Source organism: Pocillopora verrucosa, chromosome 4 (genome assembly GCF_036669915.1).
Source record: "Pocillopora verrucosa isolate sample1 chromosome 4, ASM3666991v2, whole genome shotgun sequence".
Lineage (NCBI taxonomy): Eukaryota > Metazoa > Cnidaria > Anthozoa > Scleractinia > Pocilloporidae > Pocillopora > Pocillopora verrucosa.
Window position 1 is genome coordinate 8917037 of NC_089315.1, and position 17351 is coordinate 8934387.

General features: G+C 39.4%; 2 protein-coding genes across 2 annotated transcripts; both read left to right on the forward strand.

The window, feature by feature from the left end:
• Window positions 1–2507: 2507 nt before the first annotated feature.
• On the forward strand, window positions 2508–5674 carry LOC131795660 (uncharacterized). The gene is made up of 2 exons (XM_059113253.2): window positions 2508–2687; window positions 3026–5674. Exon 2 carries the CDS (start codon window positions 3067–3069, stop codon window positions 4762–4764), a length of 1698 nt encoding a protein of 565 aa, XP_058969236.2. The 5' UTR covers window positions 2508–2687; window positions 3026–3066; the 3' UTR covers window positions 4765–5674.
• A 3583-nt stretch (window positions 5675–9257) lies between these two features.
• On the forward strand, window positions 9258–10919 carry LOC131795615 (uncharacterized). Its single transcript, XM_059113197.2, has one exon. It carries the CDS (start codon window positions 9258–9260, stop codon window positions 10917–10919), a length of 1662 nt encoding a protein of 553 aa, XP_058969180.2.
• Window positions 10920–17351: the final 6432 nt, after the last annotated feature.

The window sequence follows — 17351 nt, forward strand, 5'->3', positions numbered from 1 at the left end:
TCATGCACATGACGTTCGATGATTTTAGACAGCACGGGAAGTACTGAAATAGGTCTATAGTTATTTACATCATCCATGGATGGCAGTCACTCTGGCTCTTTTCCAATAACAAGGAAAAGTCCCCGATGAAAGCGATAGGTTGATTAGCTTTGCTATTGACGGCGCTAGTTCTGTGATGCCTAGGCGCAAAAGAGCACAACTGATTCCGTCAACTTCAGTTGCTTTGTTGGCTGGAATTTCAGTAAATATGCCTTCACCATATCAGCTGTGACCAGAGGTATAGTGAATTGTGATTCAACAGGTAGCCTTTCGCTAACAAACTGTCTGAGTTTGTCAAGATTGCAGCCGTTTGTGGTCAGGAGAGATCGTTTCGCTTTATCTGCAACAGCTGTAAAGTGCAGATTGAAATAATCCGCTATGTTTGTCGCTGTTGAGATTATCTTTTCTTTGGTAACTTTAGGAAATTCTGGTTGACGGGTTGGTCTCCTCCAAGGGATCTTATTAACTTCCAAATACATTTAGAGTTCCCTTTGCTATTCTGAAACGACGCCTTGAAGTAGTTTCCTTTTGCTTGTGATCATATTGGTGGCCGGATTTCGCGCACCGCGAAACCTTGCCCATGCGTCAGCGGTGTTATATGCCCTGGCTAATTTCAATTGGGTGTCTCTTTTTGACAGCTGATCTAAAATGTCTCTTGTTAACCGTCGCGGCTGCTTGACTTTACGAACCCGGGGCCGCTTATGCATGATAGGCGCGTGCATATCAATTGCCTGAAATATTTCCTGCCCCGGCAGATGGTCTGAAAGAGCATATTTTAGCACCAGTACATCTACAATATTCTTGCTCCTATTTGTATAAACATGATCCAAACTAGTTCCTCTCGCGAGTCTTGTTACGTAAATTATTAGCTGGTCAAAGCGCATGGTCTTGAGACCTTTTGTCATGTATACAGTTCTTGGATCAAGGTAACAATGGTGAAAACAAAAGATTGCCTGTGCGACAACAGACTTTGGACAAAATTTTAAATACTTAAGAAGTTGAATAACATCAAATCGCTACTCTTGAAGCCAAAGTTTTTTCTCCCTTGTACTCTACAAGTTAGGCTGCGTGGAAGATGTTTCATTAGAGGGTTTGATTAGCAGAACTGAATATCTTCCAATGGCTGATCCAGGTAAGTTACCTCTTGGGTTATCGATTAAGCAGCAATGGTGCAACATAACCGCACATTTCGCAAAGCGCGATTTCTTACCGATTCACGCAAATGTGTCCAACAAGTTTTGTAAAGCTTAATGTTTAAATAGTATATCGAACGAAGAAATAATTTGAGATGGTTCGGCAGGTCGAATTTAACACTTTTGCCTGAAGTTTTTAAGTCTCTAATACAGAATCTTGAAGTGAAATGTTCAGTGAACTTAGCCGAATTATGGCTCATAAAACAACACGCGAGTTTTTTCACATGACAAGGTAAAACAAACTGTTCAAGGCGAGTGTTTTTTGAATGAACGACAGCCGAATTCACCGGAACATGAAGATCGCTAGGGATGACAGCGCGGCAAAACTCGGCTGCAGTAACAGATGTGACTTTCCACTCAACGCATTGGAAAGGATATCAGAGCAAGCTCTTATTTTTTCACTCGAAGGGTGGCCCATGTAGTTTCTGAGGCTTGCTTTACTGTGATGACCGGAGATCGCCATGATAAGCGAGCCGCTATGGACTTCAGCATGATCATATTCGCTTAGACACTGTCATGATTAGAATGAATTTTAACAGTTATGCCAGTTTGGTTATATTTTTCATCATTTCTGTTTTGTTCTGTTTTGTTTTTGAAGACTGAACTTTATATACTGTATGAGTGTTAGCTGTGTTTGATTTTTATTTCCGTACGTAAGCTTGCAATCTAACTGAAAGTGAATTAATCTTTAAAACTCGGAATGTCTATTTTGTTTTTCCTTTGAGGATTTTCGTACCTGCTCACGTTTTAATAACGTAAATTACGGCGCCTGGTATGTTTACAAACCTTTGTTTGGTTCTTCTATTGCTTCTTGCCGGCTCGCTTGTTCCGAAATTTCACTTTCAATTATCGGAAAAAAACCTAAAAAGAAGTCCCGGAAAAGGTCAAACATAGTACAATTTGGCAGATGGCGCGACAGCTTTAGCTCAGCTCTACGCTCTATATTCTCATAGGACACACTCTTTCAACCAATTTACAGCGCGCGTTATATCCGAACTTTATTATAATAAAAAGTAGCGCGCGTAGGGCGATTTTCCGTAAGGCACCTTATTTTGTCGACAATAATCATGGCATAAAATGACGTTTTTCATCGTTTCTTTGGAGTGCCCCTATTTTGTGGTCCCTGTATTAAGCGGTCAACCTGTATTAAGCGCCATTACCCGTGGTTTCGTTATATTTTGAGAACGCTCTGTTTTTAATTGGCGGTCATGACAGCTTTCAAACGTTGATGGGATGGAATGATTGCGTGACGTGCAAGTCTGACAACGTCTGCGTTCTCATAGAAAAGCGTCACGTCTACTGACCCAACGTGCTCTTACATGAGGCGAGTTCGCATCGCGTTGAAGCCGTTAGAATGTGAGAAAAAACGTTTGGATGAAACGGTATAACGCCATTTCGTCAAGAAGAAAACAGAGGCTTTTGCACTGGGCCTGGACCAAGGACGCAATCATTGCTGTGAGTAGGACTTTCAGTCGCCTTTAGATGATCAAGTTACCAGACGGTCGAACTGGTTGTTTTGAATTTTCATCTTCCTTCCCACCAATTATCATTTAGAATTCTTCAGTATCCTTGATGTGGAACAGCTTTTGAATCAGGGTAAATGCAGCTGATGTTGATTTTAAAGCTGTAAATACTTTCGTGAATAAACTCATCGGTCTTCGTTGATTAAACTTTGCATAATAGTGTATTCATCGATCCAGATTGTGAAAAATAATTTATGCTTTCGGAGAATCCTATGCTTAAGTTACAGAACACATAAATGTAATTGTTGTGACCAACCCTTTCGATCTTAGGCTAAACAGCGAATAGTTTTGTTTAAAAAAACTGCGAGGATATGACAAAATCGTTGGTATATTTGAGGCGACATAAACTAAAACTATTGATGTTATTGCTATTATGCTCGATTGTTTGCCATCTTCTAATTTTGGGATTCAGCAGTGCCAACAACTCAAACTCTGTGCTTTTACAAACGTTCAGTCTCACCAGACTGGACAAACGCAAAGGAACTTCAGATAGTGTGGCTTCTGATTATGTGAATGATCTTCGCAGTAGTGTGGCTTCTGATTATGTGAATGGTCTTCGTAGTTGGGTGGCTTCTTTAAAAGCCTTGTTATACACTGGAGAATGGCAAAATTCATTTTCTTTCATCTACTCGAACGGTGGATCAAGCCCAGCAGGCGTGACGGATGAAAATAATCGCTACGTGATGGTTCTACCTTTTTCAAAAACAGAGGAGAAGGCTTTTAACGATTTGGCCGAAGACGATAAACTCTCCCTTTTGAAGCTGTATGAATTTCTCGATGTGATGGTCGATTTCGACGGCGCAACATGTTTACAGCCGTCAACTGAACACAAACGAGCGGATCACGAGTTGCACCAGGAAAAACTATATAATCAAATGAAGGATTCGCTGGAATCGTCCTGGTGTCGATTTATTACAAAGAAATGGAGCCTTCATATAAAGAATACAGGCCCGGTGCTAAATACACGTCTCGAAAGAAAAACGTCAACAAATGGATCCTCTTCAAACAAATTTTCGTTTCCGGACTTAGCGAACGGCATACTGATTGTGTACCAAGTTTGTAACGTTGCACAAGGTCCTTTCGTGATGAGAGGTGACGTGTTTCATCGCTATGGAGGATTGCTTAACGGATTTGGTAGAATGGCTTTGTTAGAATTTTTTGTTCGATCTAAAGGCGAGCTAAAGATAGCGAAACTTTCAAATTGCAGTTGGACACATGAGATAGCGCGCGTGGATCGTGGAACATTAGAGGGTTCAAACGATGTCCCGGAGTACGCCGCTTTTGGAAATAAATTCAATATTCTTCGCATCGTCACAAACAATCGAATTGAATGGACAACGTGTGTGTCAAACTGGAAATTATGCCCGGAGAAACCCTATGTAAAGCCAACAGAGCTGTCCAGCGTGGCAGCACCGATTTGTTGCGGGATCGTCTTATTTCAAATGCTGAAAGATATAACATGGGCACTGACCCAACTTGGTGTAGATTATCGGGTTATTTATGGTACTCTGTTAGGTGCAGTTAGAAGTCAGACTGTTATACCTTGGACGTGTGATGTTGATATCGCGCTTACGAAGGTTGACTACGGTAATTCTTCGACCTATTCATCTATTGCAGAACTTTTAAGGACAAAGGGCAGCCATTATTATTTAGGGATATCTTATATGGGTATACCAAGAGCCCATATGCTGATGGCACCTTATATAGAGGTTGACACAGCTTCCCTTTTTGATGGCCCTGATGATTTAGAAGGTAGTAATTTATTGTTTAGCAGCGATATTGAGCAAGCCGTACAGGGTATGCTGCCTGTTTCATCAGGCTGGAGAGAACGTCGTTACGTCGACTTTTATATTTCCCCTTCCGTTTGGTTGAACGGATCCGCTTTTGCTACCATTAACAATGAACAATTTGTTACTCTGAAGGACATTGACTATGAGTTAACTAATTGGTATGGCAAAGGTTATCTTCAACCAGCTCGTGGAGGAGAATGGTTTGGTTGCTCAGACTAACAAACTTTCTGACCGCAAGTGTTGCAAAGTTTTGCTCCCCCCTAATTAAGACAAATGCCATTTCTCACTTTTTCATTTGTCACAGCTCACAAGAGTGTCAATTTTTCCCCCTAGATATGATAGCCTGTACATTAAGCAGCCGAATAAAACGGGTGCGCAGTAAAACAGACCCACACTCGCTCGTGGGAAGTTCGCTTTCTCCGACGCGCGTGTTAACGCATATCGTCTCTTATGTAGATTAATTTATCTGCCTTGCAATCTGCCACGTTTCAGGTTCGCTGCAGGTTTTGTCTTTGGTAACAATCTCTGGCAGGCAGGTGCCCTTTCTAGCAATACGAATTTTTCTTTGATTGTGGCAATTTTCTGTTTCGTCTCCTCTTAGTTGGGTATTTCTTGCTCACGATTTCGTTATGAGTTTCGTTTTGCATGACTGTTTATAGGAACAATATAATTTGTACATGAATATGGAAGCGATCTTCGCAGTTATTAACACTACTTGTAGTGAAATAAGGCTCGAAAAAAAATTCAGGCCAGTACGGGATTTGAACCGTTAATAAAATTCGGTTTTATCAACGAAGTCGATATATGTGAATTGACCAACGAAAAGAGTTTCTAAAGTTGACGTTTCAAATATTAAGTCCGTTAGCGCTTCGCAAATGATTAAGGGATAACGCTCGAAACTTCAGCTTTAGATACCTTTTTACGGTGGCCAATTTTTCTTATTAACGCAGTTGATAAAACCAAACCGTTTTGTTTCAACCGCCAGCTTCACCGATTAAATATTTTATTCATTACGTTTATAGGAACATTTTAAAACAAAGCATTTCTGAATATTTGTTCAAGTGTCGTCAGGTGTAGAATCAGGGACTGCTAAACGAAACGCAATGTAAATTTAAATAAAATTGAAAGGCTTACAATTTTGGTATTTACTCCATATATTCCAAAGATACTGCAAAAAATTTACCTCGATATAGTTTGTAGGGCCTATTAACTTCCCAGTAAGAGAACCACGGTATTCACAATACCGTGACAACGATCAAACAATACCGTGACAACGGTCAAAATGTATTCCCCTTAAAATCGCTTGACAATCTTTTCAAACGATTTTCCAACCAAGCGTTTGCAGTTCCCATAGCCATGTTTTGTGTGTGAGTTACAGTTTCCTGAAAAGGAAAAATCAATTTAAAAATCAGTTTAAATTAAGGCACGTTTTCATACGTTTTTACCTTACAAATTTACCACCCACTGCACTCCTCCCCTCAAACTTCCCTCGTGTTGCCTGAACTCTCCCACCCCTCTCCTCCCATCGCACCAATTCGCCCTCGTCAGTTCACATGTTTTATCTCACCCCACCCCACTCCACCAACCGCACCTCTACACACCCCACTGGCCTTGGCTCAAAGCACCTCATGCAGTCCCACTTTACTTCACCCACCCCACTCGTCACAATTCACCCCATCCCACCCCGAGCCGTCTCATCTTAAAACCTTCAATTTGATCACATCATGTGTTCGTCTAAAGAGATAACAATATGCTCTCCTTTCAAAATGGATTGTGGATGAAAATTCGTGATTGTTGATTTCCAAATCTCCTTCATTGCAGAGTGATTTAAACATAGCGACAAAACCGTGATATCATTAAACAGAGGCCGTCTCACCGCCCATGTATTGTTTTTGTATGGTATCATTTATGTACCCAATAGCAAATTCCCATGTGCAAGTCGGCGCATGTGCGGTTTACAGGGATCTCTGAAAATATTCCTGTTACTGTATAATCATTGGAGTTCATTTCCTGAGGATCGTTCAAAACTCATGAATGCTTTATGAACGTCATAGAGCATAAAGAGGCGCTTTTGGTACGTTATCAAAGTACTCGTCCTTCTTGCCCCCAGTTTGTCCTTGACGCCATCAGGAATGGTCATGAAGAACAGTGGATCGAATAACTCTCTCCTTTTTTCTTCAGTGTAGCTAAACGGAGTCCTTGTGTGGCCATGGTCAGATAAGGTAGGTGTCAGGGTGTTCGGAAACGAAGTCATATCTGTGATGAACTTCGCCATGATGGCGTCCATGTTGATCATCTGTTTCCCAATCACTTCATGTCTAGTGTTGAAATGCATGTATGGGACCAATGGCTAAGCTTTAATGTTGTTCTTTTACGGCGGTATAAACCTTTTTTATGTAGTAAAAGAAGTACCAACCGTAAAACTGCTAATTAATGTAAATTTTCTACAGATAATCGTGATGATTAGTCAGGCTAATTCTGTCCGAGACGGTGTAGGAAAAATGTGTGATACTCGATGATCGACAAGTTTTTTTAGCCACCTTTTCTTGAACTGTTGAAAAAAAGAGTCGCTAATTATTCGGCCCAATGTTGATCCAAAAGTTGTCAGTTTTGACGGTATTGACAAAGCTTACATGTGACTCTGTGTTAAATGTGCACCTTTTCTGTTCTACTTTGCATTACTACCTGATTTAAACAAATGGATTTGGCGTCAAACAACTCTCACAACACACCCATATCAGAGAGATGCAGAAAAAATCCCAACTAACCAAAAACTGAAGACGGGAGGTAAACTCAGCACTTGAAAAATACTTCCACATGTTAAGAAAAGGCACTGAAACTAATTTGTTTTCACGGCCTCTCACACTAAAGAGATGATCAGTTGTATCCTTGGGAAAAGTTTTCCATTTGCTTACAGCTTTTCCTGTTTCCGATGGCATGAAGGGAACATGACCACTTCCCTCACAATCATGATCCGTGCTGAACAGTCCAGTTTCTTTGTATTTTGTGTGACTATGTTTGAAATGGGCCCTCCACAATGATCTCCAGATTTCATCTTTGAGACGAAAAGTAAAGATAGCAGTAAAAACTTTTTATTAAACCTTTTCAACCAAATCAAAAGCTGTTGCATTAAAGGTTTTGATGTCTAATTTTGGAGATTTAGCTTCTCAACTTCGTTTCTTCTCCTTTGATGCGCTTCTTCAACGCCAGATTTCTGTCTTTTCCCTGATGGCAGTCATATACGGCTGTTCCGATAATCATAAAAGGAATGCCGTCGAAATTTAATTTCTGTTCCTTAACAGGCTGTGAATCTTCCCAGAAAATTATGTGCGATTCGGTGTGGACCTCTATTAAAAAGTACAAATCAGATAAACTACTTGCAGTGCCAGAAGTCTCTGCTACTGAAGCAACGGGAGAAGTCGACGCGCACTGAAAGAAACCCTTAGCACGGTTGATAATTCGATGAGATAAGATACGACTTCATACTTTACACTACAGTATCGCCGTATTATAAATGAATGCATCCAGATATAATGCATGGATTACGTCTCAAATATATATTTTCTTTTCTTTTTTTTAACCTTTGGACTCTGACATAAAAAAGTTCGCGTTTAATATTTGTGCCGGGTCAAGTCTTCTTCTCCTGTTTGTCAGACCTTTAACCTAAATACCTTTAGTTGGATGTTAAATGAAACAGCGCCGACCCTTAGGTAGATGTTATTTTTCCAATGTTGATTTGGTCATTCATTTTTTGGAAGAACAAACCTTCCTTTCTTTGTTTGTTTGACCTTCCATGAAAAGTATTTAATTCAGTACAATTTAATTTTCTTTAACCGACTCTGAACTGCTTTATTTTCACTACAAAGTCAGGACTGCAGCTTACCTTTCCGCCTGAAATCCTTTGGTCCCTTTAAATCCCTTTAATTATGTTAACGTTCTCAAAATCATAGAGGTAGCCATAATTCACAGAAATCGTAAAATCGAAATTTACCGCTATTTTCGACAACGTGGCAGTTTTCGTCATCACATCGAGACAGTTTATTCAGCGGTTCACGGTTGATTTTTAACGTTTCAACTTCCGTTAAATTCGTGCCGCCCGAAAATACGAAAGGTTTCGAAACGCAACATCCAAAGCCGTGACCTCCTTAAGGTTGATGTTACTTTGACCCTTGCAAACTTTGATTTGAATGAATGATTGCATGATGTGACAAGTCTGAGGACGTCTGTGTGGTCATAGATAAGCGTCGCAGATTAGGTAAAGCGGGTGGCTCTTAATTGGTGTAGAAGACACGGTTACGTCACAATAAGATTCATCACAACCGGAAATACGAAAACAATGAAAACAATAGTGTGACGAATACTGTGTCTTCTACACCAGGTTAGAGCACAAACTGGTTGTTTTGAATTTTCATCATTTCCACCAGTTGTTATTTGGAATTCTTCAGTATCCTTGATGTGACTCCGGAAACTCTTACGAATTATTGGGACAGCTTTTGAATAAGGATAAATGCAGCTGATGTTGATTTAAAGCTGTAAATACTTTCATGAATACCGGTAACCTCATCGGTCTTCGTCCAGATTGTGTAAATAATTTTTGATTTTGGAGAATCCTATGCTTAAGTCACAGAACTCATAAGTATAGTTCTTGTCACCAACGCTTTCGATCTTCGGCTAAATAGTGGATAGTTTTGTTCAAAAAAATTTGTGAGGATATGGCAAAATTGTCGGTATATTTGACGCGACATAAACTAAAACTGTTGATGTTATTGCTATTATGCTCGGGTATTTGCCATCTTCTAATTTTGGTATTCAGTAGTACCAACAGCTCAAATTCTGTGCTTTTACAAACGTTCAGTCTCACCACACTGGACAAACGCAATGGAACTTCAGATAGTGTGGCTTCTGATTATGTGAATGATCTTCGTAGCTGGGTGGCTTCTTTAAATGCCTCGCTATACACTGGAGAATGGCAAAATACATTTTCTTTCATCTACTCGAACGGTGGATCAAGCCCACCAGGCGTGACGGATGAAAATAATAGCTACGTGATGGTCCTACCTTTTTCAAAAACAGAGGAGAAGGCTTTTAACGATTTGGCCGAAGACGATAAACTCTCCCTTTTGACGCTGTATGAATTTCTCGATGTGATGGTCCGTTTCGACGGCGCAACATGTTTACAACCGTTAACTGAACACAAACGAGCGGATCGTGAGTTGCACCAGGAAAAACTTTATAATCAAAAGAAGGATTCGCTGGAATCGTCCTGGTGTCGATTTATTACAAAGAAATGGAGCCTTCATATAAAGAATACAGGCCCGGTGCTAAATACACGTCTCGAAAGTAAAACGTCAACAAATGGATCCTCTCCAAACAAATTTTCGTTTTCAGACTTCGCGAACGGCATACTGATTGTGTACCAAGTTTGTAATATTGCACAAGGTCCTTTCGTAATGAGAGGTGACGTGTTTCATCGCTTTGGAGGATTGCATAACGGATTTGGTAGAATGGCTTTGCTAGAATTTTTTGTTCGATCGAAAGGCGAGCTGAAGATAGCGAAACTTTCAAATTGCAGGTGGACACACGGGATAGCGCGCGTGGATCGTGGAACATTAGAAGGTTCTAACGATGTCACAGAGTACGCCGCTTTTGGAAATAAATTCAATATTCTTCGCATCGTCACAAACAATCGAATTGAATGGACAACGTGTGTGTCAAACTGGAAATTATGCCCGGAGAAACCCTATGTTAAGCCAACAGAGCTGTCCAGCGTGGCAGCACCGATTTGTTGCGGGATCGTCTTATTTCAAATGCTGAAAGATATAACATGGGCACTGACCCAACTTGGTGTAGATTATCGGGTTATTTATGGTACTCTGTTAGGTGCAGTTAGAAGTCAGACTGTTATACCTTGGACGTGTGATGTTGATATCGCGCTTACGAAGGCTGACTACGGTAATTCTTCGACCTATTCATCTATTGCAGAACTTTTAAGGACAAAGGGCAGCCATTATTATTTAGGGATATCTTATATGGGTATGCCAAGGGGCCATATGCTGATGGCACCTTATATAGAGGTTGACACAACTCCCTTTTTCGATGGCCCTGATGATTTAGAAGGTAGTAATTTACTATTTAGTAGTGATATCGAGGAAGCCGTACAGGGTATGCTGCCTGTTTCATCAGGCTGGAGAGAACGTCGTTACGTCGACTTTTATATTTCTCCTTCAGTTTGGCTGAACGGATCTGCTCTTGCTGTGATTAACAATGAACAATTTGTTACTCTGAAGGACATAGACTATGAGTTAACTAACTGGTATGGCAAAGGTTATCTTCAACCAGCTCATAGAGGAGAATGGTTTGGTTGCTTAGACTAATAAATTTGCTGACCGCAAGTGTTTCAAAGTTTTGCTCCCTCCTGAATTTAACAAATGCCATTTCTCACTTTTTTATTTGTCACTGCTTATAAGAGTGTCGATTTTCCCATAGCACAATCATACAACTATGACTAAACGGTGCTAGCTTTCACAAAAATGTTCCTTCAGTTTTCAACATGTGGTTTTCGAGTGCACCCTGAAAAAGGCAGTTACGAGGTGGCCGTGTTCTTTCAATGTTGGCTGTACGTTAGCCAGCTGCATGAAAATAGTAGCTCTCGAAGGGTTAGTGTTTTGTTTATACACACAAAGCTAGCACAGGGCACTAAAAATGCATTTACATAAGCATTTACATGGAAAAACTACTCCGGCTCTCTTTGACGAGCATCGTTTTGGAGTGTCATTCGCTTAAGAATATGATAGCCTGCACATCAAGCACCCGATTGGAACGGGTGCTCGCGCGTGGGAAGTTGCGTGCATGACTGTTTATAGGAAAAATATAACTTGGACATGAATATGAAGCGATCTTTGCAGAGGGTTAGTGTTTTGTTTATACAAACAAAGCGAGCACAGAGCACTAAAGATGCATTTACATAAGCATTTAAATGGAAAAACTACTCTCTCTTTGACGAGTATCGTTTCGGAGTGTTATTCGCTCAAGAATATGATAGCCTGCATATCAAGCACCCGATTAGAACGAGTGCTCGCGCGTGGGAAGTTGCGTGCATGACTGTTTATAGGAAAAATATAACTTGGACATGAATATGGAAGCGATCTTTGCAGTTATGAAAACTACTTAAGCAGTAGTGAAAGCACCCGATTAGAACGAGTGCTCGCGCGTGGGAAGTTGCGTGCATGACTGTTTATAGGAAAAATATAACTTGGACATGAATATGGAAGCGATCTTTGCAGTTATGAAAACTACTTAAGCAGTAGTGAAAATAAGGCCTGAAAAAATTCAGGCCTGTATAGGATTTGATCATTCGTTTCCCAGTCATTTCGTGTCCAGTGCTGAAATCCATGTATGAGACCAATGGCTTAGCTTGGATGTTGATTTTTCAGGCGGTATAAACCTTTGTTATGCTGTCAAAGAAGTACCAACTGTAAAACTGTCCATTAATGCAAATTTTCCCCATATAATCGTGATGATTAGTCAAGCCAATTCTGGTGCAGGAAAATGTGTGATACTCGATGATCGACAAGTTTTTAGCCACCTTTTCTTGAAATGTCAAAAAAAAGACAGTCGCTAATTACTCGGCCAAATATTGATCCAAAAGATGTCAGTTTTGACGGTATCGACAAAGCTTACATGTGACTGTGTTAAATGTGCACCTTTTCTGTTCTACTTTGCATTACTAGCTGATTTAAACAAATGGATTTGGCGTCAAACAACTTCTAAGCACACCCATATCAGAGATACGCAGAAAAAATCCCAGCTAAAGGAAAACAACAAAAATTTACCTAAGTGCCTTCTGCTTTCAGTTTAGTGTAAGCTAAAGTGCAAATATTTTAGTGAGTTATTTTTATCAACAATTGCAAGATTATATTGCTGAAGGAATAAGGAGTTAAACTCAGCATTCATTTTTGCCGTTTTCCTGTTGCTACATACGCTGGCCTAGCTTGGAATCACTCAGCAAAGTCGTGGTTATGCCTAGCGTTATGACCAACCTTGTGCCCACGGTACGCTGCATTGGGACATTGCAATCACCAGGTTGTATATCGTTAACGTGCAAGCACATACGATTCCTTGTTACACACGCAGCGTACATGCGAACTACCTTCTCCTTTCCCCTTCTAAATACGTAATGCCGAGATGAATGCCCGCATTGCAGTTATTCACGCATCCTTAAAGTGACACTTTGTACGGACGTTCGGTTCAATGGTCACGTAATATCTCAAATTTTCTAGGCTTTATGGTTATTAGTATCACTACCATTTTTATAGGTATGGGGCTTCGTTGCGCGCTGCGAGCTCTGCTATAATTGATAAAACTAACTCGACCAAAGAGTCTCAACCCATTTCACAGTATTCAGAAAAACCATAATGCTGTGCACTACTTACCTTTCTTTGGTCAAGATCAGATAAACCAATCCCCCAAATATTGTACCAACAAAGGTCTTCTTGAAAGAACGTCTGGTAGCCCCACTTTTTAAAGGCCCCATATAACACCTCTACGCCTAGGGGAGCCCGTGTATTCTTCGCGGAGGCACTAACCTCGTCGTCATCTAGCGAGTGATAAAGTGTTTCTAATAAATACATCTTACATCTGGGTACGATATCACTGGCGCTTCTAAATACTTACTCCTAGTGTATCCTAGGGCAGTGGAGGCTGAAACTGCAAATCCTTCCCGATGATCTGGTGGAACATGTTCTTCGCAATAGTGAATGGTATTACGAGTAAAGAGAGTTTCAACTCTTGGAGCGCTTCTCGATTGAATGTTGTAAATCCAAAACCAAACTGAGTAACTACAACGTCAATCAGAGCACAGAGAAATATTATAGAGCCAATTAGATTTCAGAGCAAAAAAAAAAAGCAAGCAACCGGCTGAAGCGCGGGAAAACGCAGTTGACTAAGTCGCGATTGGTTTAGGTTTGGCATTTGATCGGTTGAGAGAGAGGCAAGAATCATCTGGACCAATTGGAGACCACAGTGAAGCAAAAACAATAAGATCCCGCATTTCTTTTGACATTCACTTAAAAACCTGTGATGAATTTCGCCATGATAGTGTTCATGTTGATCATCCGTTCGTTTTAAATAAGTTTTATTAGTAACATTTTTTATAATCGGTATGGGGCTGGTAGTTGATTGACAGTATTATTTAAAACTTATCATTAAATTATTTAGAAAACCATACGATAATGTAATGACATGATAAAAGTTTAGTTGCATTTAGCTGATAAAAAGTGCCTCTTTATGCTCTATGACGTTCACAAAGCATTCATGAGTTTGAACGATCCTCAGAAATGAACTCCAATGGTTATACAATAACAGAAATATTTTCAGAGATCCCTGTAAACCGCACATGTGCCGACTTCTACATGCTTCCCTTGACTAGATGGAAGTGTGAGGGTTTTGACGCAGAGATTCCTGTAAATGACAGTGCAAATGGTCACATGGGGTTGGCCGAATTTGTTGTTGGGTATATAAATGATGCTATACAAAAACAATACATTAGTGGTGAGACTGCCTCTGTTTGTTGATATATTTTGTTGCTATGTTTAAATCACTTTGCAATGAAGGAGATTTGGAAATCCACAATCACGAATTTTCATCTTAAATCCATTTTGAAAGGAGAGCATAACTGCCTTTCATTTCTGCGACGGAATTCTGGATCGTTTTCGTTTGCGTTGGAAGTAGCAAATGTTGGTACAACTAGTACTTATAAATTTGAACTAACAGGAAATATGGATCAAAGGCTATTTTTTAAAACTCGGGAGTTAGCCTCGAGAACTAATTATTTTTTTATCTCTGTTTATAAGTACATAATTGAAGTAAATACGCCATTCGATTTGGCAGCAGTATTCAAAATTAAGAGATCCGACACGTTTAATTTTTTGGGAAACTCCAACGTTTCATGACCGTTGTCACGGTATTGTGAATACCTTGGTTCTCTTACTGAGAAGTTAAATAGTTAGTGCGAAGTCGTCGAAAGCGTATGCCTCTAAATTAAGAGGCATTAGATGGCAGTTTTTATGGGAGAGAACCTCATTAAAGACCGCAAGGCAGATAAATGAGAACCAAAAGAATATAAATCTTGTGATAACATCAATATTTGCATTATTACATTACCTCGAAGTTGTTTTCCGCCCTTTCATGTCCCGCCCCACGGCCCTCATAATCAGTGTGATAACAAACTATGTCGGGGTAAATTTTTGCAGTATCTTTGGAATATATGGTTTAAATACCAAAATTTAAAACCTTGCAATTTTGTTTAATTTTACATTGCGTTTCGTTTCGAAATCTCTGATTCCACGCCTGACAACACTTGAACAAATATTTAGAAATGCTTTGTTTTAAAATGTTCCTATAAACGTAATGAATAAAAGATTTTAATCGGTGAAGCCGGCGGGTGAAACAAAACGGTTTGGTTTTATCAACTGCGTTGATAAGAAAAATTGGCCACCGTAAAAAGGTATTTAAAGCTGACGTTTCGAACGTTATCCCTTAATCATTTGCGAAGCGCTAACGGACTTAATATTGGAAACGTCAACTTTAGAAACTCTTTTCGTTGGCCAATTCACATGTATCAACTCCGTTGATAAAACCAAATTTTATTAACGGTTCAAATCCCGTACAGGCCTGAATTTTTTTTCGAGCCTTATTTCACTACAAGTAGTGTTAATAACTGCGAAGATCGCTTCCATATTCATGTACAAATTATATTGTTCCTATAAACAGTCATGCAAAACGGGCCTTAATTTTTTTTCAGGCCTTTTTTTTACTACTGCTTAAGTACTGTTCAGAACTGCAAAGTACACTTCCATACTCATGTCCAAATTATATTGTTCCTATGAACAGTTATGCAGAACGAAACTTCCAACGAAATCATGAGCAAGAAATACCTAGCTGAGAGGAGACGAAACAGAAAATAGTCAAAATCCAAGAAAAACTCCTATTGCTAGAAAGGGCACCTAACTGCCAGAGATTGTTACTAAAGACAAAACCTGCAGCGAAACCTGAAACGTTACAGATTGCAAGGCAGAAGAATGTATATAAACAAAACCCTAACCCTTCGAGAGCTACCATTTTCAGCTGGCTGACGTACAACCAACCTTGAAAGAACGCCACCTCGTGACTGTCTTTCTTTGGGTGCACTCGAAAACCACATGTTGAAAACTGCAGCAACATTTTTGAGTTTTTTATTTAATTTTTTTAAATAACTCTGTGCAAGCGTACAGAGTGGTATGTTACTCGCACCAATCAGATTGTTTAGGGTATTTATTTATTTATATCGCACCAATCAGATCGCCGCATTACGGTATGTATCTCGCACCAATCAGAGCGTCGTCGGCTGTTAAGGGAAATTATTTGGCTGTTTCGAGGGTAATTTTTTATAACATGATGCCTAGAGAAAGTGATCTTGCAGAGTCGTAAATGTTTGGCCAAGGACGAATTCAGATAGCATCGTTAGCATGTTTCCGGAATGAATGATTTACGGAGGTTAGTTTATATGAGGTGATCTACTTGTGCTCTAAGTTTGAAATGGATTTCGTTTGTTTCGAGTTAATAAGACATTTACATTCCTTTTTTTTCCTGGATATTTAAACGAAATTTTTGATTAAGTGAAATTGGAGTCTTGGATAGTTTGAGGTTTGTGAAATAAAGCTGCTGTGATTGTGGTGGTACTGTTAATATCTTTATGTAGGTCAATTTTAGGAGCATTTTATTACGTATTCCGAGTTGAATCATAGTCAGTTACCTTTGTTGTCGATTTTTGAAAAGGAAGTGTTGTGTTCTGAACTTATGAAACCATGAATTTTTATTTTGTTTGATTTGATTTACTTTCACATTTTTTTGCACGTAGTAACAGAAGGGTGTGTTCCAAAATAAATAGCATAAAATCACTTAATAAAGTTTTCCATCCTGAATAACATTGGTATGCCAGATTTGGGCATGATTGGTGTGTGGGTTCGGTGTAGTTGTTGAATAACACATAAGGTGATTCAATTAATTATTTTAAATGAAGAGCCATAAATTTAATAACAACCTGATTTTAATATTATATAGTCAGTTTTTTAAACACGTTTTGTATTCTTGTTTTCCTTTTTTAGTCATGTCAAGTTTCCCTGAGAAGAAAAGATTCGTATTCCCAAGCAGCCATGGAATGTTCTGTTTACTTTATTTATACTGATGAAATTTCAAAAGAACCGGCCGCGGGCCTGAGCGGGAAGCTCTCTTGTAATTGGCTAATCATGTTAGTAACCATGGCGACACCACTATCCTCACACGTGAAAGATAAAAATAGTATCTTCACTGCGCGCGATGAAGATATGTTTTTTTTAGGAAAAGGAAAAATCCTGGTATTTCATCAGTATCTATATAATAAAGTGCGATTTCAAGGCAGCTTGTTGAGGGTTTGTTTACCAAGATTACTCACATGGCCAAAAGTTATAACACACTGTGATAATGGAGCTCATCAGGTTGTGGGGTCCACTAGTAAAGAGGTAACTCTGCTGTATCCATGGAAAAGTATCAATGATATGGGAATAAAGCAGTAAGTTTTGTTTTGGTATCGTTAGAGTTTCTTTTAGAGTTTGTTTGTCATGAAGCAATTTCACAGTATTTGTAACATTTACATGGTGCAACAATACCATTGTGTTCGGTAAAATTGAGACATTCTTTGTTGCGGAGTTTCCTTGTTGTCGTCATCTTTTTTTGTGCAGTTGGAAGAATTTATGATCTTTAGTGTGATAAAAGTGGACAGCATTACTCAA

Bases quoted from the DNA above. Each gene is read 5' to 3' on its own strand.
- LOC131795660 (XM_059113253.2), top strand. From the start codon at position 3,067: ATGACAAAATCGTTGGTATATTTGAGGCGACATAAACTAAAACTATTG.
- LOC131795615 (XM_059113197.2), top strand. From the start codon at position 9,258: ATGGCAAAATTGTCGGTATATTTGACGCGACATAAACTAAAACTGTTG.